The sequence below is a fragment of the Tachysurus vachellii genome, chromosome 22 (genome assembly GCF_030014155.1).
Source record: "Tachysurus vachellii isolate PV-2020 chromosome 22, HZAU_Pvac_v1, whole genome shotgun sequence".
In the NCBI taxonomy this organism is placed as follows: Eukaryota; Metazoa; Chordata; class Actinopteri; order Siluriformes; family Bagridae; genus Tachysurus; species Tachysurus vachellii.
In genome coordinates this window covers 12088711-12116381 of record NC_083481.1, presented here as the reverse complement: position 1 = coordinate 12116381, position 27671 = coordinate 12088711, and the positions used below count along the sequence as shown (strand labels likewise).

At 40.0% G+C, this 27671-nt stretch overlaps 1 protein-coding gene across 3 annotated transcripts in view; it reads right to left on the bottom strand.

Annotated features, from left to right (window-relative positions):
• The window catches only part of pik3c2b (phosphatidylinositol-4-phosphate 3-kinase, catalytic subunit type 2 beta), a 52228-nt gene that overhangs the window by 8704 nt on the left and 15853 nt on the right, over positions 1-27671 (bottom strand). For all 3 annotated transcript variants that reach the window (XM_060858176.1, XM_060858178.1, XM_060858177.1), the window contains exons 9-26: positions 27100-27246; positions 26768-26801; positions 24706-24901; positions 19070-19192; positions 18107-18274; positions 14685-14796; positions 8958-9100; positions 4399-4587; positions 4041-4134; positions 3722-3816; positions 2631-2811; positions 2379-2486; positions 1913-2005; positions 1697-1826; positions 1439-1575; positions 1001-1170; positions 692-848; positions 424-533 (exon numbers count right to left, since the gene is read on the bottom strand). In XM_060858176.1, the coding sequence (XP_060714159.1) occupies positions 424-533; positions 692-848; positions 1001-1170; positions 1439-1575; positions 1697-1826; positions 1913-2005; positions 2379-2486; positions 2631-2811; positions 3722-3816; positions 4041-4134; positions 4399-4587; positions 8958-9100; positions 14685-14796; positions 18107-18274; positions 19070-19192; positions 24706-24901; positions 26768-26801; positions 27100-27246 (2387 nt within the window). The remainder of the gene's footprint in view (positions 1-423; positions 534-691; positions 849-1000; positions 1171-1438; positions 1576-1696; positions 1827-1912; positions 2006-2378; positions 2487-2630; positions 2812-3721; positions 3817-4040; positions 4135-4398; positions 4588-8957; positions 9101-14684; positions 14797-18106; positions 18275-19069; positions 19193-24705; positions 24902-26767; positions 26802-27099; positions 27247-27671) is intronic.

Genomic DNA, 27671 nt, shown 5'->3' with positions numbered 1-27671 from the left:
CTACATCACACTTATCCCAGTATCAAGTGGACAAGACCCAAACGCATCAACATCATACCTCAAGAACGCTTCTTAAATCTGTTTATTTAATCGTATTGATCTGAAAGGTGCGCTCCGATTGCAATAACAGACTGAACATATATATAATCACCTAGCAGACACGTGAACAGACTAATTCGTTAACCAGACAATCAGACTACCACACTACATTTTTTTCTTCCTAAAGTAGAATTCCATGTCAGTAGCTACCTTTATTGCTCTATTTTGCCCCCTAATGGAATAACAGACTTTCTATTCTTTTTTAATTTAATCATTTGAATTAAGAACATAGGTAGTCACTGATCATGAGCTGGATTAATACATTAATTGAGAGGGATTCTGACCCTCTGGAAGTATGTTAGAAACGACAAAATATCTTCTAACCTGGTGAAGTACATGGTGGCATCAGCCTCAGACTCGTGTGGTCTCAGTGCATCATAAACATACTTTAAATCCTCTAGATCTGATAGCTCAGGAATGCCACAGGACAGCATCTGTACACACACAACACAAACAAACAGATTTAATAATGTAGGTAATACAAACGCTTAAGTTGTTAAGCCTGAACACTACAAAAATGCAAACAACGTTATGTAAAGAATATTAGGGTCAAAAACTGAGCTAAACGCAGATTATTTGATTTTCAGCTCACCAAGCCGAGCAGGTTGAGGAACAGATGTGCGTGTTTCCTTATGAGGTTGTACGCCTCACAACATAAGTCCACAAAGTCATGAAAGCGACTCGAAGGCTTGTCACCTCCGTTAATCACGTAAGCCATGTCTGACGTAAAAACGAAAGGAGCCCGGTCCCTGACCAAGACAAAGGGAAAGGGAAAGCATGAAAACACACCACATCACATCACACAGCATTTTTTCATCTCAGAGGGAAAAGTAAATTCCTATTGATGGCTGTGAATATGGTTTTTCTGTAAATTGGTTCCCTTCCTTGTTCCTGGTCTCACCGTTTGATGTTGCCAAACATCTGCGCGTGACCCAGGAATTTGCCAAAATCAATGTGGAACATGTGCCCACTGCTCTTCAGCATGATGTTGTCATTGTGGCGGTCGCAGATGCCCAGGATGTAGGTGGCCACACAGCAGCCTGCGCAGGAGTAGATGAAGTTCTCTACTGCCTGCAGAAAAAATAATGACGCAGCGTCATTAAGCTAATACTTTAATAGATTTAACTGAAATTATTTTACACTGTCCATAACTGTGTGTGGAAAGAGGACAACATAGTCAGAAAAACAAATACAGACAGAAATAATATTTACATAAAAAAAAAAAGGATTCAAGCCCATTTCTATGAAACCTCCTTAATTTATATCTTGTGCCACCATTTGCCATCAGAAGTCACAAATGCTGAATGCTATAAACGCTAAAGTATTCGAGGCTCCTCACTTTCTCATACTCGTCCTCTGTGGGGTTGTGTTTTTGTAGCCAGTCAGCCAGCGGGCGGTCCTTGAAGGAGCCGGTGACCCCGTGCTCTACTTGGATCTTCCTCAAGGTCTCGGCATTCGGGATCATCTCCACCATGCCTGGGATAAAGGAATAACAAGCGGTCAGATCATGCAAACATCCAGATAAAGCCTAGCATTAGTCGACTTATTGTACAGATATTATCCTGTTTAAGCCGAAGACTTTATCTCTCACACACACCTCGACTCCGGCCAGTGGAAAAGCAGCGGAAGATGACCATCCTCATATCCAAGCCCTCCTGTATCCAGATTTTGTTCATGATGCGGATTACCTGCAGGGTGAGCATGTCCTGCCGCAGGTCATCTCCTGACTAAACAGATTTGAACATCACTCAGTCATTCAGCCAATTCTCATACCTTAAGCAAAAGAAGCAGATTTTGCAATTGTGTAAAGCACCTTAAAGATGACGTTAATATTGTCTCCCAGTGGGTCCATGTTCTGGAATGAGAGCTTGAGTGGCACGGCATTGGAGTTGAAATAGGAGCAGGACTAAATTAAATGAAGGAGAGATGGAGAATGAGGGCAAAATCATGAGTAGGTGGACAAAAAAAAAAAAGAGATTTTGTTTTATTGTTTACTGTTGAGCCCTGAAGGAGCGATGGACAAAACAGAGAGACAGAGACACAAAACACCATACTGCTTTGTTTATCAGTAGCATGCAGTTCTGGCACAATAACCACACCATTTTTAACTGGTTGTTGAGAGACTGGAGGAAATAGTTAATTAAATAACTTTATAACTACATTCCCTGTCACATTCTATGCCAAAATTTGCCATTATGGAAACTTTTATCTAAATGATGGTACGCTTCAGGATCAAACTAAAGACTGAAGTCCAGAAACGATGTGATTGGACCATGTACCTGTATGTTAATGCCCTTGACTAGCAGGCCAGGGTTAAGGGGAAGGCGACAGCTGCTGTTAATGGAGAAGAAATGCTTGACCTCATCCAGTCCCTCTCTCAGAAGAGCCTAGAGTGAAGCACACAGGAACATCACTTACCATCCCACTACAGAGGCAGCAAATTAAACAGTTTTACAGCTGCTCATGGTTCAGTCACTAGTACGAGAAATATAGCTTAACAAACAGGACAAAAACAAGGAGGTGGTTCTGACCTGTCTGGATGACGGTGAGGAGTCTCGGACACGCTGTGCAACTTTAGCCAGGATGCTGATGAGCCAGCACTGGCGATCAAACTCTTCCCGGAGGCCTCGGCCTGAGCAGCAGAGCAAAGCAGCCAGAAGGTGCTGATAGCGTACGCTGAACAGGGAGTCCTGCAGAGTGTCCTTCAGCAACCTGTACAATACAATTCAGTATTATGAGGCTAATCTGCAATACACAACTCAGCACAATACAACAATAAACTACACAAACAGTACAATCTATATTGTACCACTTGCAATAGCCTTCAGCAGCCTAACACAATACACAACACAACTGCACTAATGATATTCTGTACACAATTTTTCAGATTCATTTTTTGGAAATGATGCAGTCATTGTTGGATCAAAATACACATTCATGCTCATGTTGGATCCAATTAGACTTCGTGTGACATTTTGTCCATATGGTACACAGTCCCCAGAAAAAGGAAATGATTTATAATTACACCCTCTGAGGTCACAGATGACTATGGCTTCCCTTTTGAATCTGGTTCCTTTAAATGTTTCATCCTATTATTGTCAGAGAGAGTTTTTCCTTTGCCACCTTCGCCTATGGCTTGCTCATTAGGTTAAAACTTTTATTGTCAAATGCTCTTATCAAATAAAAAATTTCTGGGTAGGCAAGAACGCACTTCTGAAATTTACTGGGAATAACAATGTAATACAATGTACATGAACAGCAACGTACACAATACACAACCTCTGTATACCTTTTCATACACAATACGGTGTACCTCTAGCAATGCAATGCAAATACCTCAGATCTTAACCAAGGATCTTTCCAGCAGATGGCGCTGCAGCTGACTGAGAATGTACACTGAGCAGAGTTGTTATGAATCTCTACAGCCAGCATCATGTGCACTGTTAGAAGCAACACAGTATGCATTTTGTCCGTAGGGTTTAGAAATTATTATTCTGTTGACTCAGACTGGCCATAAAACTCTAACAGGTGGGCGTGTGTGTGTGTGTGTGTGTGTCTAAAGTCTCAGATTTCAGAGTATGCTAGATGTCAGTATTGTTTGCAACATAAAAAGTGGACAGACCAGAAAAGGCAGTGAGCGACACGCATGTCTCCAATGGCTCTGCGTAACAGGAAGCGCACCAGTGGACTGTCCAGGTAACACTCATACTTCAGTGCCTGATTACAGGAGGGGAAAAAAATCAAACTGATAAATCATTTACATATTACCAGCTGTATTATAATTATGTATGGAACTAGGAAAACATGTTAATGTGGAGAGGTAGAGAGGGAGAGAGAGAGAGAGAGAGAGAGAGAGAGAGAGAGAGAGAGAGAGAGTGGGAATGAGAGAAAGAGTGGGAATGAGAGAGAAAGAGAGAAAGAGAGAGAAAAGTCTATGCTACCTGCACCAGCTGTGGGAGAAAGTCCAGAAGCTCAGAGTCGGAGATGGAGTCCATCCAATGGACAGCTGTACGTCTGCACTCCTGATCTGGAAACCTAAATATACACATTAAACAGATTTACTTCACTAAGTTTTACTTCTGCCTCAATCCAACAAAACAGAAACATGCTGAATAGTCTGCACAGTGTCTACACATTCTAATGGAAAAAAAAAAATTAAAATGCTTTTTTCCACTGGACAGACAGAGCGAGAGATAACTAGACAGACAGATGTTCAGGTAGACAAGCTGGCAGACAGACAGGCAAGCAGATAGACACCAGACAGATAGACAAACAGACAAGCAACTATGGAGCTCGTACGTGGCGTGCAGCAAGCCCAGGGCATCCAGGTGGTTTGTACATGCCCAATGGCGCAGCAGGGCATAAATATCAGGCAGACATGCCCACTCCCAGCTGGGGGCGCTGGCGAGGATCAAGGGTAAATGGCTGCTCTCTGCATGGCAGAAGTAACGCTTTTCCCAAAGCAGACGCTTGTGCTCCGGAGTCAACCTGATAAAACACAGACAGAAGTGCAGAGGTTAATGTATACGCTATTGAATCTCAACAAGTCAACTTCTACCACTTTAGAAGTATACATCAACTGTTAAATTTAAAAAAAAAATAGAGATAGAGAGAGAGAGAGGGAGAGAGAGTACAGCAAGCAAGGACAGTAGTAAAAAGCACAGGGAAAAGATGGATATTGTCAGAAAGAAATTAAAAATAGAAGAGAGAGCAAGGTTTGTGTGTGAGAGAGAGCGCAGAATCATTTCAATCTAATGGTTTTATCAGATGCTAGAAAAGTGAGATGTTCAAGGACATACAACTGGCTTGTGTTGGCTTGTAAAAAAAGATATTTGACAGGATTTTAGAACATAAGGCAGTAATTCCTGTCAAACACCGACACACTGCAGATACACTGAAAGTTTATGAATGAAAGCACCTGCGATCTCTCTCGTCTCTTTGCCTGCTAGTTCTCCAGCACGCTGTTAGCAGTAATGTTTTGGATTTCTACACTCACATTTGACCCCAAGAAGATTCACAAATTCATGTTCATCATTATATTCCTGTGATACTGTGTTATTCTTCATCATCATCTTGTGGTTTACTCCACATTCTCAGTCCCTCAAAAATAATGCCTCCTGTACTGAGTGTGCTATTTGTTTTCAGCACAAGTAGCTGACAGCTTTTTTTTTTTTTTTTCTGTCACAGACATGTATTCTGTTCTTCTTTATTTTTCAGGATCATCTTCCTGTTGCTTAAAATTAGACCTTTTCAAAGGCAGGTCTTTCCTGGTAATGTACTGGCCTTCTGCACACACCCAAGCTCCTAAGACTCTACTGTACTGAGTCGAAAAGAAAAGAAAAGAAAAGAAAGAAAGAAAGAAAACAAACAGGAAAGGGAGAAAGAAAATGAAAGAAAGACAGACAGACAGACAGACAGACAGACAGACAGACAGAAAGACAGAAAGAAAGACACAAAAAGACAGTGAGAAAGAAAGACAAAGATAAACAGATATAATATAAAAATAGAAAAAAGTGGGGAAAATAAAAACAAAGAAAGTAGCAGAAAGAGAGACAGACTGAGAAAAAAGGCAAATGAAAACAGAAGTAAGAATGAAAAGAACAATGAAAGAAACTGAGAAAAAAGAAGAAATGAAAGGGACTTTCACTTGCAAAGGACTCAATGAGGACTCTTATAAAATTCTGATTAAGTCAGTTATAATCCATATTTAATCTATTTTCTGGGTATGTGTGGTATAATAAAAAATTAAATAATGTGCAACTGAGTTCTGAGACACACAGGAAACTGCAAACACACAAATGACACACCCAAAGTTTCAGATTCATGATTTATATAAATCGATGCACTATCCACATCCACACAAACATGATCTCTCCAAGAGGATGTCCCGTGGGAACCGAAAACGACTCAACGACGAGTCATCATGAGCTAAATATTCCTTGCGGTCCATAAAAACACGGTCCATTCATAGACTGCAATGTCTTCTATACGTGACCATCATTAGACACTGCGAAACACCAATGAGCCATGTTTACAGTGTGAAGTAGTGAGGGTGGTATAAATGTAGAAACGTTTTCTTGAAATCTGTCCTTTTTATTGTGCTGGGGCTGAGCAGAAGTACAAAGGCAGCTTGAGTATTTTCTAGAACATTTCTTTGTGTGACGACCTTTGTTACTTTCGATACCCGATTAGAAGATGTTGCACGGTGCAGATGCACGTTTACAGTCACGGTAAAGCTGCAGAAACATTCCAAACTCTTATCTGTTTATCTGTTTCGTTACAGTGAGGATCCGGTTTCAGACAAACGCTGTTACGCAATGGACAAGTCCTAAATGCATGGTTTTAACCTCACTCCACAGAGGAATAGACAATTATATAAACACCTCCCTACTTCCTTTCACATATACATACATATACATCACTGAGGACTTTGTTTAGGAAGCCGTACACCCAGACATTTATTCAGTTCGCTACAATCATCCAATCATGTGGCAGCAAAGCAACACAGAAAATCCCGCAGATACAAGCTTCAGTTAATGTTCCCATAACATCAAACACCAGAATGGAGGTCTTTTTTCATCAGGTTCCTTTCCTCTCAGTGAGCACGGACCCACACAAACTCAACAAGTAAAGACAAAATGTTCCAGTGGCCAGTTTGGTTAAAGCTTAATAAAAGTGTTATGAATATCTCTACACCTTTACACTTAGCCTGAATAATTGGCTGTATGTAAATATCGAACATTCCTCAAGTCCTCAGTCTAACTAGTCAGCTAGTTAAGTGCTAGTAAACTACCTTGCACTGGTTACAAATATACATGAGCTCAATTTCAATATCTTGAGAAGACCAAACCAGTCAAAATCTCCCACCACAACAATCAGAACTTGTTCATGACTAGTATTAGACAAGTTTTCTAGTTAGCTCCATTAGCGTGTAATTACTATGGATAAAACCTTCCTGATATCCAACATACCAATTCTGCACAGCTTTGTACCAATTCACTGACATGACACACTGAACTTATGTGGCTCACAAGTACTAAGAATGCCCTCACAGTATGAGTTCATGGGTAACTTGTGTGGTGAGATTCTGGCCAGTAAACTATCCCTCAGTAGGAGCTCTCACCAACAGAAAGCCTTTCCTTGCATATCATATTTTCAGTCCATATTTTGGGGTGTGTCTCTCTCTCTTGGGATGCCAGCTGCAGGGCAAGACCCCTGAATCATATTACCACCCATGTGTAGTGAGCTCCATCCGTTAGGAAAACGCCATGCCACTCCCTCAGCCTCTGGAACTGATCCAGATTTCTGTAAATGAATTTTGACTTTATTTGGATATGGACACGGTCACTGGGCGGCTTTACAGAATTATATAAATTATAGGTGGTAAATCTATCCCTGATGAATCAATGAGACGATATATGAAGATGAAAGCTTAAGAGGAATTGCACTCAAAAAGGAAACAATGTTAAGAGATTGATTATAAATCATTTCCCTTCTTTGACTGTGCACTATATGGTCAAAACATGCAGTTGTGTATCCAGGAAATTCATACTGCTTCCCCAACGTTCATTCATTTCCCAGAAAGAGGACTGGGACTAAACTAAATATTAGAGAAGAGCAGAGAGATAATAGGTTGACTCTTTTGGGTCAAACATGACACTTAAGCTTCCAGGATTTATAAAAAAATAATAATAAAATAAAATTTAAAAAAAAGTATATATATATATATATACCCAGTCCCTTAAAAATGCAGATATTTTTAAGTTAATAGACCTGATTTTTTTTAAAAAAAAAAAAAAAAAAAAAAAAAAAAAGGTTTTAGAACCAGGATGTGTTGCCCTCATTACTAGCTGCAACACTACTGTGACTAAAACACAGTTTGTAGCTATGTACTGTGTGTTGGTCATTAGTCCAGAGACAGATAGTTTCAGTGCTGTTTCATTAGGACTGGACTCACAGGAACAACCACCACCAGGCACACTGTGAAAATGAACAAATACATATCTGTATCTCCAAGCAGCGGCTGATAAGAGAGCGCGCACACACACACACACAGCCCTCAAACGCTCGACCTTTGGTCTGACTGGTAAACGACTTCCAGGGAGACGTCTGTAAATCTCACACCAGTAAATATTTAACAGAGTGTCCGAGAAGCTCAGGAGAAGATCTACGTGGCAATAAATGAGGGACAGAAAGCCAGATAGAAACAGGATGGAATAGGTAGTAGAGAGAAAGAAAAATCGAGAAGGAGTAACAGACAAAGGAGTAAAGAGGAAGAGGAGCCAGCTGGGAGGATATCCACATCAGTTGCTTGCAGCTGGACAAACCAGAAGAAAAAAAACAAACATTTACACGTTGGGGAAAAACCAAAACAATATACGGAAAAGGCATTAAAGTCTAAAGTATCTCTAATGAGGTCCTTGCCATGTTCATGTGTGCTGGTGAGACTATGCCTCTAGGTCTGGAATAATTTGCCCACTTGATTTTGAGAATGTGGGAATCCTAGGTTTCGTATCAGTAAAATATGATTGGAATGAATAGCTTAGAACTGCTTAAGGAGACAGTGTAATAATCCTGTTGCACAAATTATTATTAATTATGACAGGCTGGTTTAATAAGTAAAGCAAGCTCAGTATACTAATAAACTGAACGTTATCCGTAAAAGGAAACAGACCAATCTTAAAAAAACAAAACTCTCGTGACTTGCAACAATCCATAGAGGATAAATGCAAGTGCTCCAGCTTCTAGTTTCGATCTACCACATTGTATAGTGCAGAGCTTGCAAAGACCTTGAACCACTCTTTCCTCTTCCATTAGTAATTACGTCCTTGTTGTTTTATTACAGATGCGGTTCTCACCAGAAGAGAGATTTCTTGTTCAGGATATCTTGGAGCTGTCTCTGGCTGCTCTGGTCCAGTCTGGAGAACTCGTACTGAGGACTGAACTCGGCTGGTGGAGGGGTGCTAAAACACACCTCGAACGAAGACGTTGGGAAGTCAACCTGAACAAGTGAAAGTGGGAGAGAAAAAGAAGTTGAGGAGTTGAGGAAAATTCAGTGTTTGGTTTGAAAGGAGACATTATTGAAACATATTTGATGATCAGTAAACTAATATAAACCCAAAGGAATTCACTACATACAAATAAATATGCATTATTTTGGAGTTTTTGCTTACAATGAGCTGGGTAGAGTCAAGCATTTTAGTCATGTGACACAGGAAAAGGCAGAATGTGTATTCTTTTCCTTTATTCATATTTTCAGCTATAATTTTAATCATTTTCACATACTGTGGAATTTGACTTAAGAATATTTCAAAACCCAAAGCATTTTTGTAGAAAAGAAGGTAAACCGTAAAGCATGATACATTTCCAGAAAAAAAAAACAACAACCCTGTTTCAGAAAACAATGCTATCCTCCCCACTGGCTCTTCCAGAAATCAGACCAGTGCACTGAGTGTAGATGCTGTGCTGCAGAGGCGGGACGGGAGATCTGAAAATGCCACGTTCATTAATATAGGCCTGTACTGAGCATAAAGCGCTACATAACCCTTTAACCCATTTAGGGCATGTTTTTTTTCATTTTTAATAAATATCGTGAGAGGTTTAAATTTATATGTTGAGAAATGGAACCAACTGAATTTACAATATCAAGGGCATGTGCAAGCAATAATAATAACTGTGAGCAGGTGGGATTGGTCCAAATTCCTTCAGGTCAGAAAAAAGTGGATTTAAAAAAAAAACAAAAACAATTCTAGTTTCATGTTATACATCAATTTTCTCTGTACTGGGGGATAAGTATGCATCAAGGGTTTATGGTTATTATCAGATGCTCTAACTTGCTGTAACTCTTGGCAGCTGTATCAACAGCTGTAGTGGGATGTAACAGAAGCTCCTGATACAGTATGGTTCCTCAGACAGGGGGGACTTCCACCTTCACCACACCAAGTCAAACACAGAATGATTCGTTGCTATCTAGCTTTCATTATATATATACATATTCATTATATACATATACATTATATATATAGCAGACGTTCAGCTTTAATTCAAGGTGTTGAACAAAAAAATATCAATTAAAAGGTTCAGGAACTGCAAACATTTTTATGCACAATCCCCCATTTTCAGGAGCTCAAATGTAATTGGACAAATGAATATAATCATAAATAAAATGTTCTTTTTTAATATTTTGTTGAAAATCCTTTGTAGGCAATGACTGCCTGAAGTCTGGAGCCCATGGACATCACCAGAGACTGGGCTGCCTCCTTTCTGATGCTTTGCCAGGCCTTAACTGCAGCTGTCTTCAGTTAATTTTGTCCGTGGGTCTTTCTGCCTTTAGTTTTGCCTTCAGCAAGTGAAATGCATGTTCAATCGGGTTGAGATCAGGTGACTGACTGTCATTGCAGAATATTCCATTTCTTTTCCTTAAAAACTCCTAGGTTGCGTTTCATTGTCCATCTGTACTGTGAAATGCCGTGCAATCAACTTTTCTGCATTTTGCTTAATCTGGCAGACAGTATATTCAGAATTCATCTGGCTGCTTCTGTCTTCTGTCACATCATCAATAAACACCAGTGGCCCAGTGCCACTGGAAGCTATGCATGCCCATGCCATTACACTGCATCCACTATGTTTTACAGATGACGTATGCTTTGGATCATGAGCTGTTCCAAGTCTTCTCCATACTTTTCTCTTCCCGTCATTCTGGAAAAGGTTGATCTTAGTTTCATCCATCCAAAGAATGCTTTTCCAGAACTGGTCAGACTTTTTTAGATGTTTTTTGGCAAAGTCTAATTTGCCAAAAAAGTGCCTTGTGGTGAACCCACTGTTTTTAGCTCTTGTGAAGTCTGCTCTTGATTGTAGACTTTGACAATGACACGCCTACCTCCTGGAGAGTGTCCTTCACTTGGCTGGATGTTGTGAATGGGTTTTGCTTTACCGTGGAGAGGAACCTGCGATCATCTACTACTGTTGTCTTCCGTGGATGGCCAGGCCTTTTTATGTTGCTGAGCTTACCATTGCATTCTTTTTTTCTCAGAATGTACCAAACTGTTGATCTGGCCACTCCTAATGTTCCTTCTCTCTCTCTGATGGATTTGTTTTGTTTTTGAAGCCTAATGATGGCCTGTTTGACTTACATGGAGAGATCCTTTGAACGCATGATGTAGGTTTACAGCAACAGATTTCAAGTGCAAATACCACACTTATTATCAACTCCAGACCTTTTACCTGCTTAATTAATGAAGAAATAATGAGGGAATATCCTACACCTGTCCATGAAACAGCTTTTGATTCTATTGCCCAATTACTTTTGGTCCCTTGAAAAAGGGGGGGTGGGTGGCTATTCTCAAGAGCTGTAATTCCTAAACCCTTCCTCTAATTTTGATTTAAATGCCCTCAAATTAAACCTGAGGGACTGCACTTTCAGCCCACTATACCTATACAACTATAGCTTGAATATGTTTTGGTAAATACCTAAAAAAAAATCAAAAATTGTGCCTGTGTCCAAAAATATATGGACCCAACTGTATATACACACATGGCCAAGCAATACTGTGTGTGTGTGTATTGTGAGCAGGATACAGCCAATCCATCCACTTGAGTAAAAAGGGAGAGGAAGGGAGGACAAAGACAGACTAGAATAAAAAAATTAAATAAAATAAATTAAATTAGTTCAACTGAAAAGGCTAGAGTGCTGGATTCAGGTTGGTAGAAGAAGAATGTGAATAATGGGGTGAGAATATTTTTGAGTCTTAAATGAGCCCCAGATGTGCCATCAGGTCCCAGATGTGCAGCAATGCTAGTCAGGTTGTGGGAAGAAAACCTGGTTGGCGTCTTTCAGGAGGGACAAACCAAAGGCTGTAATAAGGCTGGAAGCTGTAGTCCATTCAAACACCACTTCAACGGTCCTCTGCAAAAGCTAGTACCCTCAGCCAAAGCTGTAGCAACCAGGCACAAAGCACAGCTGGCACAACTGGAGCAGCTCGGAGTATCCAGTCTACTTCACACGTGTGTGTGTGTGTGTGTGTTTACAACTGAAGAAATTTCAAAGCATTGTCATGATCTCATTTGACTTTGCTGTAGGTCAGTGTAGTGGTGTGGTGATTTCTTGGCTTGAAATAGAAATGAGTTCAGTCGGGTGTGTAAGAGCACTGGGACTCTGCTGGATTCTTGCCAAACAGGAGGATCCCAGTTCTAGGGGGAAGAACTGTAGAGGGAAGGAGAAGTGCCATTTTCAAAGGCCACCGCAAAAATGTCACGTTCGAATGTGTGATGAGGTGTCAAGTGTGCGTACGAGCAAATGTGCATAAGTGTTTGTGATAAGCTGCGGGTGACAGAGTTTATGCGCTGTGTTTGTGTGTGTGTGTGTGTGCGCGTGCACGTGTGTGTGTATGTGAGTGTGTTGGAAGGGATGTCCTGCAGGACGAGATGTAAAGTTGTTCATTTTTTCTGGCTTATTTCCCTCGTGCTTGCTCTCCCTCCCTCCCTCCCTCCCTCTCTCGCTCTCCCTCACTCTCCCTCCCTCTCTCTTTGTCTCTGTGTGTGAACTGACCTACTTTAAGTCCTCTTCGCCTCTGCAGCAGAACATACCCATACTAGAACCCTCCTAGAACTCCTAGAGACTAGAACCTCTGCCTGTGTGAACTAAATCCATTGCTTTCTGACATTGCAAACAACCGCCAGACTTCTATTATCTAAGATCAAGATAAGATATATAAGAATCTATGTATTGTACACAGAGGCATCAAACCTCCAGGACAAATGAGTAATGCCATTTCCCTCCTACATATTACTGTCAAGTTTCACTGCTGAGCTTCAACAGAATATGTGTTATTTTATTACTGCAATTGAAAGACTTTTTGGAAATGAGTTCGAGCAAAGCAGTGACCTGCTTAATCTGTTAATATTTCTGTTATAGGTTCATTAACCAAACGCTTTTTAATCACCTAAACCTCTCCATCTACTGCTGCTGGAAATAGTTTGGTATTGAGTTAAGTAGTGATGAACACAATAGTCTTTGTTAGTGCAGTCATGTGGACACAACTGGCAGTAGATGAAACATTTCGCTGGGGTCAGTGGATATGAGCTCTGTGTGTGTGTGTGTGTGTGTGTGTGTGTGTGTGTGTGTGTGTGTGGGTGTGTATGTGTGCGTGTGCTGTTGGCTGTAAGCAGAAAGTGAACAGAGCCCAAACAGCACATTTCTATCAATCACACTTCTTGTTAAAGCCTCACAGAATGCACAGTGTTTTAACAGCTAGTTTAGACTGAAACAGAGCACAGTTTGCATGAAAAATTGGTAATGTCAGATCCAGAAGCTGACTGTGTTACGAACCCTGTGGTCGCTGTGCGGCGATTGGCGTGATTGTGAATGCAATTCATGTCCACGTCTGTTCATGAAGTAAAGTAACCGGAGTGTGTTTCAGCTGATGACACCATTAATTTACAAAATAAACGTGAACCGTGAAACGGCTGGGGAACATAGTAGAATGCAGAAGAGGTGACATGTATATGTAAGGGCGTCTCGCAAATGCCGTAAATGTAAATATGTATAAAAAAATAAAAAAATAAATTTTACAGTATTGTGTTCTCCCTGTGTGCTTATGATGATGTCAAATGAATACAAACGCACCAAGGTGCGACAGAAACACTCTGGGGCTTGAGAACACACACTCCCAGGTTTCTGAACGCAGCAACGCGTCTCGTGTGTTGGGGAAAAATAACACTTACATCTTAATTGTTTGCTTGTTCGCCTTTACCAGTGCATTTTGTCTAGTGGGCGCAAATTATTGGAAGTGAAACAGCTTGGCTGTCTAAACAGAAGTAGAAAAAATGCCACTCTTATTGTTGTGGTTAATGGCAGACGTATTTAAACATGAGTGTCTATATGGTTTACCTACTTTCTCTAAAACACAACAAATAAACACTTACACTGCAAACAAGTGACAAAATATTTTGAATATACTCTGATTTATCTAGTAAGATTAAAATAAATATCATTAAAATATTACTAAATTCGCAACATTTTTTTGAACAAATTCAAAGCTTGAAATATTATGGTATTCATTTTTTAAATATTTCATTTATACTTTTTTATTTCATTTTAAATTTTATTTTCATTTTAAGCTTTTACTACATATAGAGAAATAAAATTAAAAGCATTATAAATTGTAAAAGTATTATAATTTATAATAAACAATTATTTATAGCCATTTTTAATAATGTCTTAAGAAGTATTGGGCTGAGACTTTGTTTCAGTTGCAGGAAAGATGTTGAATTATAGACAATGCAGTTCAATACACTGCTGACAAGTGTGTGTGTCTGTGTGTGTGTGTGTACAATGTTATTTTTTGCATCAGGAAACAATATCTTAATGCTATTTCAGCACAACAATAGAAGTAGACTCTTCCAGGAAAAAATAAATAAAAAAAACAATTAGCAGATGAGGACATAAAGGGAAGTAATTCTGCATTGTAGATGAAACCACAGCCGCAAATACAAAAAAATGACAGGTGAAGTATGATGAACAGTGAAAATATGGTGAAAATAGTGAAGCATGAAGAGCCAGGTGTATATGGAGGTGTTTTACTGACCTGCAGGATGACGCTATCCGGCTGGCTAAAGTTGGGAGTGCTGGACCGGGTGTTTCTGCTTCCTGGGGTTGACGGCCAAAGACCCAACAGCTTCCTTCCGCACGTCAAAATGCTGCAACACAAAACACACACACAGCTCAATCCCACCAGCACAACATCCGCTTCTGATATCCACAACAACAACAGGGGCCTTGTGGTAGCATAGTTACACACAATGTTTACACGTGTGTATGTGTACGTGTGTGTATATTCACACAAGTGTTAACATCGTGAAAAGGTCAATTCTTTGAGATTAATGTCATTTGAGTAAATCAGAAAAATACATGTTATGTTTACATTTTTTGCTGATGTGCTATAAACATTTAGGCAGTAGTTATGTTGTACAGCAATGATCTGGACGAATAACTGACAGCGATAGGGAAATGTTTTGCTTGGGAGAAACACAAGAAGAATTATTCATACTTCTGAGCGTAAACACTTTTCCAAACACGATATCGAATGCGTTACATCTGTGAGGATTTACTGACCGATTTCTCGATCTGAGAGTTTACGTGAACAGTTTAATGTGTTGGACTCGATGTGTTAAGTGTGAAAACCGCATCAAGCTCAGAGACGTGCTATGAAACCCATCACTTCTAGTGAAACCCAGAATGGGAGCAAATGTGAATAGAGAATTTCATCTCATCCAGCAAGCAAAGAAAAGAAGGGGGAAAAAAATTGCCTATTGACCTTTTGCAAGTTTTTACGTGCTTAATGGCAGAGCAACGCACCTTGCTGCTATAACCATAGGACATGCTGCTACTTCTGAAACCCACAACCTGCTGCTCTACACACATCAGCCTAAGCACTATAAGGCTCTTGGTTTTGCTGCCACATGGAAACCAGGTAAAGGAAATGGGGTAAATTAACATTTCCTGTGTCTTTACAGCTCATTGAAATTCTGCTCTTTACATGTCCCAGCTTCTAGGAAGTTTAGGAAAACTTTAAACATTACAATTCTTAGCGTCTTGGAAAGCTGGGGTCAGATTGCAGGTTCAGCCATGGGACAGTGTCTCAGGAGTAGATAGGGTTAGGGCTATAAGGGATAAGTGTTGCTGGGGCTTGAAACAATAACCTCCTCAGCTCAGTAACCCAGAGCCTTAACCACTGAGCCACCAACAGCATGCCATTATTACTGGTGGTCCAGCGACAGCAGTCACGCTCTTAACATCGTAACCCGGGTTCGATTCCCGAGCAGGGAATCTACCCATCCAACAGGGGTTAACTCTCAGTTAACTCAGCTTAACTCTCAAGCCTGGATAAAATGGAAGGGTTTCATAAAAAAAGGAATCCAGTGTAAAACCTGTGCCAAATCAAAAAACGTGGATCCACGGTGGCGACCCGAAAACAGGGAGCAGATGCAGGACAACACCAACAACTAACTAACTGCAGTTATTTATCATTTTTTCATTAATAGTCTGATGGAGTGGTTTTATTCAGTATTGCACTTTTTTTTTTTTTTACAGGGTAAACCATAATTTTATGCCATTTGAATTTCTTTTAATTTACAGCCCAGTGGTGGCTTCAATCACCAGAGTGAGAAGGTGGAAGAGGAGCTAGGTGGAATAATAAGAGTATGAATGGCAATCTTTTTTAGAATGAGGTACGACAGACATGTGGAAACACTGACTACGCTGATGACAAAGCTGTCGTGTAATTCTCCTCCTAGCACAGCGCACAGTCACCTCACAGTTAAACACAGTGGGTACCAATAAAGAGTCATGTTGAAAGATGTTAGGCTTTTATGTGTGATGAGAAATAAGGACGCTTAATCTCACAGCCAAAGCACTGGCTAATGACATCTAATGAATTTAAGAAGGATAGCTACGTCTCAGCTAACCAAAGTTATTCTGATAAAGCCGATCAGTGCCTAAGCCTTCTACAATCAAACACTGGCCTAATCTTGGATTAACTCGACCTGGCTAAGGGAAAAAAACGTTTCATACATTCCTCAGATTGATCTACAGCATCTGTCACTTGGCTTCCTCCAGCTCTCTCTACAAAAGTTTTTCACACTCGTTCGCTCCCACACAATTCTTTGTTCAGCAAAATTTACTTGCTTATGCAGAGTGTGATGCTGAGTCAAACGCAAATCTTCTTTCTTACTAACAACCATAAAAATGGGTTTTGGTCTATCCTATTGTGGTTGTTTTTTTTTTGCACAGAGGAAGTGCTGCTTTGCAAAACGACTATGCTTCTTGTACATTTAACCTTTTAAAATCTCACAGTGCAACAGTGCACAATTTTGCACCAGTGGATCTTTGCTTTTCTCTGACACTGAAGACTATATGCCAAAACATCATGTGCAGGTAAACCGATTAATGTCAAGCCAAAGTTTAACATTGTTTGCATTAACCCAAGTAATTCAATTAGTTTAAGTTGTGTGTTTATTATTTTTCCTGCCCTGAAGGACAGTTTGTAGATCTGTCAGACATAGTGTCACTGAATAATCCGAACATGTTCAACTTTTTTTCAACTTGTAGAGTTTTTTGTTTTTTTTTTCCTCTCAAAACTACTTAAGTTGGTAAAAATTGGAGGCACAGTATATTTCCTTTAAACTACTACACTGAATATCTAGTAGTGTATAATTATTTTCTATTATAGCTGTATTTATGTTTGATATGTGTTTGCTTTAGCTGAATGCTCATGTCTTGGCAAAAGTTTGCCTGATTTTGTGTTAATATTTGCCTCCAAATACACATGCAATCACATGCATCAGTCAGATGTGTTTTTAGGATGCATGCTTTTAATGATTAAACCACAGCAGTTTTTTTATCTGTGTCCTAGCAAATGTGTCCTGCACTATGACTGTTTCAGAGATCTATCTTCAATCTTCCTTAACTCGAAGAAGAACACTTTATAATGGTGTTGAGCAAAAAATCATCTCAGAGCACACAGCCTATTGAAGCTTAAAGCACTGATCAGAAGCTAATGGTTCAAGCGAAAACACTGTCAAGGTACCATTGTTGGGGCTTTGTACAAGGACCCTTAAACCCTCTTTACTCCAAGAACAGGCTGATATAGTGCCCCTATATATGTGTGACCAATGCTTCTTCATCAGGATCTAGTCGTGTCAGACGAGCACAGGAATCGGTGTTGACAGTGGGAGCAGGATTATAGAATCTGGACAGCTGAAACTGGTCTTTGTTCAGTCTTTACTTATATAGTTTTGGTCATCCTGTTCCCACTGTGGATCTTGTGTCTCCCCCAGGAACACTGAGCATGAGGATGGAAATAAAGGTTGACATGGGAAGAACATGCAAAACTTCATACAGCATGTAACCCAAGCTCAGGATCAAACCATGGCTGTTGGAGCTGTGAGATGCTGTACCGTCTGCTGTCCTCCTACAAATGTATAAATAAAAAGTTCTTAATGCACTCACTGTTGAAAGTTGAACAGCGGCATTGTGACCCAGCCCAGGGCCTCCATGTTGCGGGCTTTCTGTTTGCCCTTGTCTTCTGCTCCGGGGGGTGGTAACGGAGTTGCATACAGAGTCACTGTCAGCTGAGACTCCCGGGGCAGCTGGTTGATTTGCACCGGGAAGCAAATCCTATCATGTAAAATGAGAAGAAAAGATAAAAGACAAAAAATAGGATCAGCATCATGGCTTCTAATCTAGCACACCTAGTACAGCAGCTGGTCAAAGCAGAGTGGGTGATAACCGGTCATTCATTACACACAGAAGGTCCAGAAATAGTCACAGAGATCCCTATGAGATGGAAGCGATGCCCCTGTGAGCCCTTCTTATTAAAAGCACTACACTGCAATTGGCTACTGTCTTTGTGTAGCAGTGCAAAATTTGATTAGCTTCTTAGTGTAAATAATAAGGATTATATATTAAAGGATGCTAGGATCCAACAAGTGAGCACATCAAAACAAAGTGCAAAATAATAAAATAAATAAATAAATAAAAAGTCAAAGGGTCATCAAAATCAGCATTTACTCTACAGGATATTGCAGTATGAAGACGGTTCAAGATCAACACCTGGTGACATTTGCAGCCTCTAGATTTGCACATCAAACCATTTAAAACATATTAACATGGCTAATGGGAAAGAAATACAATTTAAAAAGTAGTTTGTGAACATTTAAATTGCATATGCAGTCCAATTTTTTTATTATGCTTGCCAGAAAGTAAACAAAGTATATTCCTCCCACACCATCCCCAGCTAATACATTGGATGCAGAAGTGCAGGCGGAGGGAAAAAAAAAAAACAGCCACAGGATTCTGCACTAGCTCATTAAACAGATATACAAATCTGTGAAATGGCTTTTGAAGCAGTACGGTGTGGACTAAAATGGTGTAGAGAAATTCATAGCTGCGAGGGCTTCATTTGACGCTCACCTTTGGTCCCAAACCACCAGATGGAAGAGGTATTTGCTGACTGACTGTTTGCTTGTATGCTGGGGGGCACACAGTTCGTTTCCCCCATGGCTGAGAGAACACGAAAGAAAGAACCCTTCATAACTGTGAATGAGAAAAAGACAATGAAGGATAGTCAGTAAGACATTTGAAAAGTGTATATCAGTTCGTAAAATTTACATAGTACATCTTTAATTTCCAATCAATATTCTCAAATTTCCACCACTGAGAAAGTCCATCCCCTTATAAACATGTCTCCAATGCTCATCTCTCTAAACATGTTCACAGGCACAATATAATGGTGGCATGATGCAACATCCTGAGCGAGAAAATTCCCTTGTCACAGCCACAATGTCAAACTATCAAACTGGACGTATGCAAGTGCTAAGCCGGATCGAGTTTGCCCAAGTGCATTTCTGTGAGTTATATCGTAGCAAAACAACAGTCAAAACTAAACACTACCTTTTTTTTGCTGTTGTTGTTGAACTATTTTTGTCCTCATAAATTTTATTCTAATAATATTATTTATTTTATTGCAGCCATTTGCAAACAATAACACTTTATTCATTCAAGAAGGACATCATACTATTTATCCAATTATGTTTGCATTTAATGTTGTAGAATGTCCTTGAAACAAGATAGTTCCCTTTATCACTTATAGTACAGCAGCTATAAACTGCCCAGTGTTGTCTAATTTCTCTCTTAAAATTAAAAAACAAAATACATCTTGTCATTTTCCAAAAAACCCTTAACATGCAAAATTGGAAGTTGTTCAGAGTGGAAACAGCTGATACACCTTTACCTCTGACTTAAGCTCAGAAAGTGGAGACTCCTTCCAAAAATGCTAAATAAATCTCTTTTCCAAAAACTACACCCACTCATTGGTTATGCATGGTTTTTCTCAGGCCCAATGCTTTCTGTCATCATCATCAACAGTGGCTTCATGACCTTTTCCTTAAATGTCAGCCTCCTTTCCATGAGATATATCAGTAACTCTGCTGTATTCCTAGCCTTATCTCCTACTCCATCAAGCTGCCACTTCGCTTTTTGTTTATTTATTGCCTACCATTGTATCAGCTGCTTGGGCATGGTGAAATGTCTATGTGCTCATTACTCAGAACACTGCAGCTCAGAGTTATACAATGGATATAAAATACCATATAAAATACCATAAATATAAAATGGTATACGCAACCCTGTGAAAACGGCAGATTTTTATGAAGTAGGAAAAAAATATAAAAAATCGTAACTGTCGTAACTGTCCACCCTCCACGTGAAAGTGTCTACGTATACAAGTTAAGTGAAAAACAAGTGAATACAAACAAACATTGTAAACACCCTTGTTTAGAATGAACCAATCAAATTTGATCTCTTCTTCAAAAATAATAATCATACAGCTGCCACCAAATAAAGATCAGGATTTTTCTTCCTGTTTCTAGATCAACTTGCTGACAAAGCACGCATGATATCTCACATTTTCTTTGAAAGGTATCGCTCAGGAAAGAGGTGGAAACAAATTTAAAAAACATTGGATGTAAAGGCCAGTGAACACCGTAAAGGCCATCATCAACAAGCAGAAAAAATGAAGCAGCACAGTGACATCAAGAAATAATCATCCCACCAAAAATTATAAAAGGACTAGACGAAAACTAACCAGGGAGGCTGCTGATGGACATACAACAATAATAAAGAATGCTGCAAGAATATCTGACAAGCGATTACTCTTTGCATGTGATAACAATCTCTAAAATTCTTCATGTCTGGGCTATGAGGCGGCTAGACGAAAGTGTTTTCTCACAAAAAACATCAACTAAATCATCCTGTGGCAAAATACGTTTTGCACCGATGAAGTAGAATAATTCCATGATTTCAAAAGGTATGTCTGGTACATAAAAAAGGACATTACCAAAAAAATAAAAGAACAGCATGCCTACAGTAAAGCATGGTGGTGGCAGCATCAAGCGTCAAGTCTGTTTTTGAACTAGGAACTAAGGCTTTTATCAAGATGTAGGAATCACAAATAGCTCCAAATACAAGTCAATGACCCAAATCATACAGCTAAATAAAAAAAGAAATGGCTTAACATAAAGATTATCATGGTTTTCTAAATCTAAATGAAATCTGTGGGGTGACCTAATGCAGGCTGTATGCAGGAGATGATCTTACAATTTGATGGATCTAGAAAAGGTTTTGCAAGAAAGAATTGGAAACTGTTTTGCCAAGCTGATATACTGAGTGATGTAGGTTAGCAGTATCGGTGTGTGTAGGTTACTGTAGCTATGCAGGTTACCAAGTTATACATTTAAACATTGCAAAAAATTAACTACTATTTTAACAAGGGGTGTGTAGACCTTTTTGTCCATTTGTATTTCTCTCAAAGCATACACTTTACCTTCAGTCATCAGATCAGAAGTCTGGCAGACTAAAACGGCAATGAAATCCATGGTACATGGGACTGATATAAATGAAATGCATCATACAACCCTTTTGTGTGTAATTTTATTTGCACTACGTTGTCAAATTTCGCTGTCAAGTCATGCACCGTAAATTTGGTAGGACCTCAAGTACAAAAGGCTACAGCAGGGGACGGTGCTTTCTATTAGTGTTTGGGACACTGACACTTGTTTAATCTAGCTTTTTATGAATAGCCTTTCTTAAGTAAAGGAGCAGATCTGAAGGGTTCATGGTCATAGAGTATGTCTGGATGCTGTCACCTTACTACCCTTGCAAGTTGCTCAGGTTTGCTGACTGTGGCATGGTGGTATGCTCAACATCCCAGAAAATCCCTCATGTCTGTATCACCTTCTGGATCTAGCCTTTTAGTTATGCACTCATATCTAGTCTGGCTGGAGTCCCTGTCTGCACTCTGCACATAATATACCAGCTCTTTTTCCAGACCTACTTCATCAAGCCTGACGTTCTACCCCTGGTTGGAGTCTCGTCGCTTGGTGTGCACACTACCAGAGGCCCAGAGACTGTCATGCCTTCTTTGAATCACAGTAGCATCAGTCAGCTGTATGCTCGGGTCTTCATCAGTGATCATTGAAGACCTCGGCAGGAAGGCATTAGTGTTGGGTCTGTGCATGGGCGTAAATCCCGGGGGAAACGGAGGGGTCATGTCCCCCCGTCCGAGGATTGTCCCCCCCCTCTGCACACACGAGTCAGGTGTGTGGCTGCGGCTCAGTTAATGTTGAACGGCATTAAGTAGGGGATTTTATTCACTTTAAATAAAGCGATTCTCTTTAATGTAGTTAATGCAGACTCATTCATAAATTAGTTGCGGCAAAAATGCTGATTACCAATGTAATTTGTAATTTTCCATGAATCTGCTATATTAGCGATTAAAATATTACTTATCTAGTTAATGTTAGCTTGTTTACAATAGCTTGTTGCATAGTGCACTGCAACTAACACGCCAAAGCCGTCGAGAAAAACTTTATAAAATAACCATAATGACGCAGTCTCCATGCTACAATAATAATGATAAAAGCAAAGTTTTTCACTGTGGGGACATATCTTTATAAGTACAATTTGACTGTATTATTTGTGTCTCCCTTCAAAAATTGCTCATGAGAAATTTTATATTTATTGTCCCCCCCCTACTATTAAATGAAATTTATGCCCATGGGTCTGTGGTTCCTCAGGAGCTCTCAGTTGCAAAACTATTAACGTATTTTTTTATTCTGTTTCTATACTTCTGTAAAGCTGCTTTGAGACAATATTAATTGTTAAAAGTGTAAAACAAATAAATTTAATTGTTGGTCATTTGGCTGCTCCCTGTTCGGGGTCGCCACAGAAGATCACGTGGTCCGCATATTAGATTTAGCACAAGTTTTATGTTGGATGCCCTTCCTGACTCAACACTCCCAATTCATCCAGGCTTGGGAGCAGCACTGAGAACAGCAGCACTGAGAACTCTTCAGTGGCTGGGTTAGCTCCCTGCCTGGGAATCGAACCCGGCCTGTGGCAATGAGAGCACAGGATCCTGCCACTGGGCCACCAGGAGGCATAATTCTATTGACATTATGTAAATGTGAATAACAATCAAATGATCCCTACTGGGAAAAAATAAATAAATAACTCAAACGCACTTGAACTGCCTAGACACGGGTCAGAATGTTTTATTTTAATGCTGTGTTAATGCTGTGTTTTATTTTAATGTCAAGTTAACTATTTTTAAGTAATGCTATGGTGATGTGGCATGATCAAGTAATAAAATTCAATCAGGTTTCAATTCTAAAAAATAAATAAGGTTTCTCAGTCATTACAAGATACAAAATTCTGCTATTCAGTTTCAGCAGAGAAACAGCTGTTTCCTTGAACATTACATGGGATTACAAAGGACACTGACTTCAGTTAGACTTTGGCTGCACCATGTGAACACTGGGTCTCCTACAGACTTGATACAAACTTAGTACTGGAAAAGTCTTTAAAAGGGAATGGGCTCTCAAGAGGCTGTTCAAAATAGAATGAATAACATTCGCCAGCTAACTGGAATGCCAGATGTCTGAAATAAACCCAACAGCTAGATAGATGTATATGATTGTACAGCAGCAAAGAGGACAGGAACGTCACCAGATGGCACACGTCACCACTGCACAGGTGCTTAGCACCCTGGCTTGCCCTACACACTGCCTCTGAAGGGGTCAAAGGTCATGGCGAGTTCCCATGCTGCACCCTTTGTGACAGCTCCATATGCAAACAGCATCAGTTTCAAAGCGAGACAAAGGACACTGAGGTCCATCACAGGCAATGGGTGGAAGAGACCATTCATATGGAGGGCAGGGGGGAGAAGGTAGGACTGAACCATTTTGGGGATGTTAGAGATCATGGTAATGGTTAGTGTTTGTTTTCTAGCACTGCTGATAATGCATAACTGGTATGTTTGTGCACTGCACTTAACATTGAATGGGGAGTGTGTGTGTTTTGGAAGGCCTAGAGGAAGCAGAAATGGCTGTCATTTTCAGGGGTTCCCTCTGCACCTTATAATACCATGTAATCTTATTGGATTACACCAGAGCATGTGCAACCCAAAACATGTGTGTTTGTGTGTGTAGGGGTCAGTATATTAGAGCAGCATTTGTTTTTTTTTCTCCAGCTTTGCTTGTTAGTTTTTCTCCACCTGCTTCTTTGTGCTTTAAATAAAAAAAATACTCCTAGCTTGCTTGAAAATCATCGAGCAGGACATTTCCAGGAAGACGGCACGTCCTTAGTTAGTGTGTGTTCATTTAAACCTTGTGTATTCTGATCACCACAGCTGTTGCTAATGCGCCATCTTCTTATAATAATTTGCTTGTGCTCATGTCCTATAGAAGTTAAGAATGTAACATTCCTTATTGACTTTCACACAAGCTCAACCTGCATTTACTGGAAGTGAAAGAAGTGAAAGCTGGCGTTCCAGTAACAAAGAACACACTAAACAGCTAGGATGAATTTATAGGATTTATGTAAACACACAAAAGCAATTTGAGACCTGAGAAAATTGCAGATCAGATGAGAATTCAACAATATTTTCCATAAAAATGAAGTATTGAGGTTATGCCTGTCACTTAAACAGCCAGTCAAGTTCATGACATGATTTGCACGACTTTAGGAATGCGTCAGTGTGTTTGTATTACCTGGCGGCCCAGGTGATGGGTACGCGGTGGGCAGCGTAAATGTTGAAGGACAATACGTTGATAACCATGCCTGCCTCCTGGGTTGGAACTGTGCCCCGGCTGCTGTGTGGAGCCGTGTGGAAGTTAGCGTTGAACGTGCTGCAGTAGAGCTCCACCAGATCCAAGATGGCAGCCGTCAACCTCTCAACTATTTTCTCTGGAAAGTGAACAGAAGCAGGAGTAGAGGTCAAAGACTTTTCCATGTAAACACATTGATGAAAATGCAACTGGCTCAAGATGTAGATTCACAACACACACTGATGCACACACATGCATCAGACTTCCTGTTTAAAAAGCTGTCTTCTTTAAATCAGCAGGTTTAGACAGTATGCATACACTTTTTGGATCCAATCTTTGATGCACAAATGTTTGCACATAATTTTAAGTATACAGTGGGAAAAGGTCTGCACTTCTGTAGCTACATACATATTACATGCCTCTAATGAATGGTCAAATTTAGAACAAAAAAATTTTGGAAAAATGTTTGTGACTGTGTGTGTGTGTGTGTGTGAGGCACGTGCATGTGTGTATGCTGTTCAGATGATTAAAAAAGAGACTAAAGCAAAGTTTAATAACTAGTGGATGTTTTTACAACATTGAGAAAGGCAAGCTGGAAACTTTTTTTTAAGTATGCAAACTTCACCTTTTATTATACGCTTTACACAATCTTTTATTATTGTGCATCATCATTATTATTATTATTATTATTATTATTACACTATTACCTGTCTGTTGTGCTCCATGTAGGTCCACATTCAGCCTAAAATAAAGCCACTGTGCCTTAATGCATTGCCTGCATATACTTTTATTTTATAAATAACATTTAATAAGGATGGCATAGACTCCATTATTATTGCTGTTCTTAGCATTTTCACTGATCACAACTAATTCTTGGGTATTTACCTCCAGATTAACAACCAACTACCTACAGTGGAGATTTATTGGTGCGAATAAAGCCTGATCTGATCAAACAGGAGCAGAGCACATGTTTATGGAGTAGAGCGCCTGAGAGGAAGGTGAACTGTGTGCATCCTGACGCCAGACACGCATCCTTCCTGTTTATCCCAGCAAAGAAGCAGACAGACGTCCTTACAGCAGGAGGTCTTTTCACACAAACACACTGTGACTACAGATCGCATCGCTCTCACACTCACACTCCTGCTTTAACCCTCATGTTTAGTTTTGGGCATTTTACGGTTTACTAAAAGGTAAAACTATGCCAAAAGAATTTTAATAACACGCTACATGTCTATCTGGATTTTCCAAGTTGTGAAATTCCACTAGGGCTTGATTGTAAATGCCTTGCAATAGCCATAGTTTCATTATCACAGTTTGTCTTCTGAAATACAACATGGTTTGATTAAGATCCAATTTGGGTAACTGGAGTTGTGAAACAGCAACATTTCATGCTGTGCTCTCATAGTGCTCTCTTTTTAATACTACAGTCTTTATTCACCTCAGTAACAACATCCTTGGGAGATTTCATAACATAACTGGATGATGTTTAATACTATGTAAATTAATCACTTTCATTCTACAAAATAGTTTGTATGCTACATAATCAGGCTCCATCAGTGGCGGCTGATAACCTCAACAAGAAACTTGTTAGAATTGGAATGAATATCCAGGAATGTAGGAAATTATTTATAAAATCACATCCTCCAGTGTCATCTCTCAAGGTTTCTATCTCAGATCATCTCCGGGAGTTTTTCCCTTGCCACCATCGCCTCTGACTTGCTCATTAGCAATAAATTCACATACAAAAAAATACAAAAAATGTATGTATTTCGAAGCTTTGTGAAGGCCTGTATTGTAAAACAACAACAAGACTAATAATGATATGACACAGAAATAGAGCTAAAATGTATTTTTATAACTTTCTAAAATGATGACCTGGATTACTGAGATGTCCATCTTTGAACAGTTAAGACAAAATAATGGCTAAAGTGATGCTGTCTCTAAGAGCAGGTCACAGCAGAAGTGTGACGCATGCAGACTACCTAGGGATGATGGGGAACAGTACCTCGGTTTTCTCTCTTTGTCAGCACGCTCACATCCTGTGAAACAGAAAACACACAGACAGTCAGAAAACAGATGAGACAATTGCACTGGGGGAAATTTCTGCAGCATTAGTGTTGTGGCTTTAAAGGTTAACAGTTTGAAAGAGGACGTTCAGTAGGGTATGTACAGTTAGTCTGCAGGCTGTACAGATACCAGCATGGCTCAGAGACTTCAACAGAAATACAGTGCTAGTGCAGCGTGCAGCTCAGCAGACCAATACATCAATATGGTGTTTTCCAGTTGCTCATTCATTTTGGCTTTTCGGCAGGAATATATACTTGTGTCTGTGTTCACCTTCTGCACTCTAGGCTGCAGTCTGCACGGGCAAGCAGGCAGCTGATTCAGGGCTGAGGTGATGTCAGGCGTTTCCACAGCAGCCAGTGAGCTGCACAGAGCCTTGACGGACTGAACCAAGCGCTCCACGTGCAACTGCAGTTCAGCCTAGAGATGGTGGAGAGAGAGAGAGAGAGAGAGAGAGGGAGAGAGACTTATTAGATGAAGTTTAGAATGCAAAAAAAAAAAAATCAAAAATAAAGAAAATAAGCAACAATGGAACTATGTGCTTTGAGCCAAACATTACACCAATTCCCACTCACTCACTCATTTTCTACCGCTTATCCGAACTACCTCGGGTCATCTCAGGCGTCATCGGACATCAAGGCAGGATACACCCTGGACGGAGTGCCAACCCATCGCAGGGCACACACACACACACACACACACACACACTCTCATTCACTCACGCAATCACACACTACGGACAATTTTCCAGGGATGCCAATCAACCTACCATGCATGTCTTTTGACCAGGGGAGGAAACCGGAGTACCCGGAGGAAACCCCCAAGGCACGGGGAGAACATGCAAA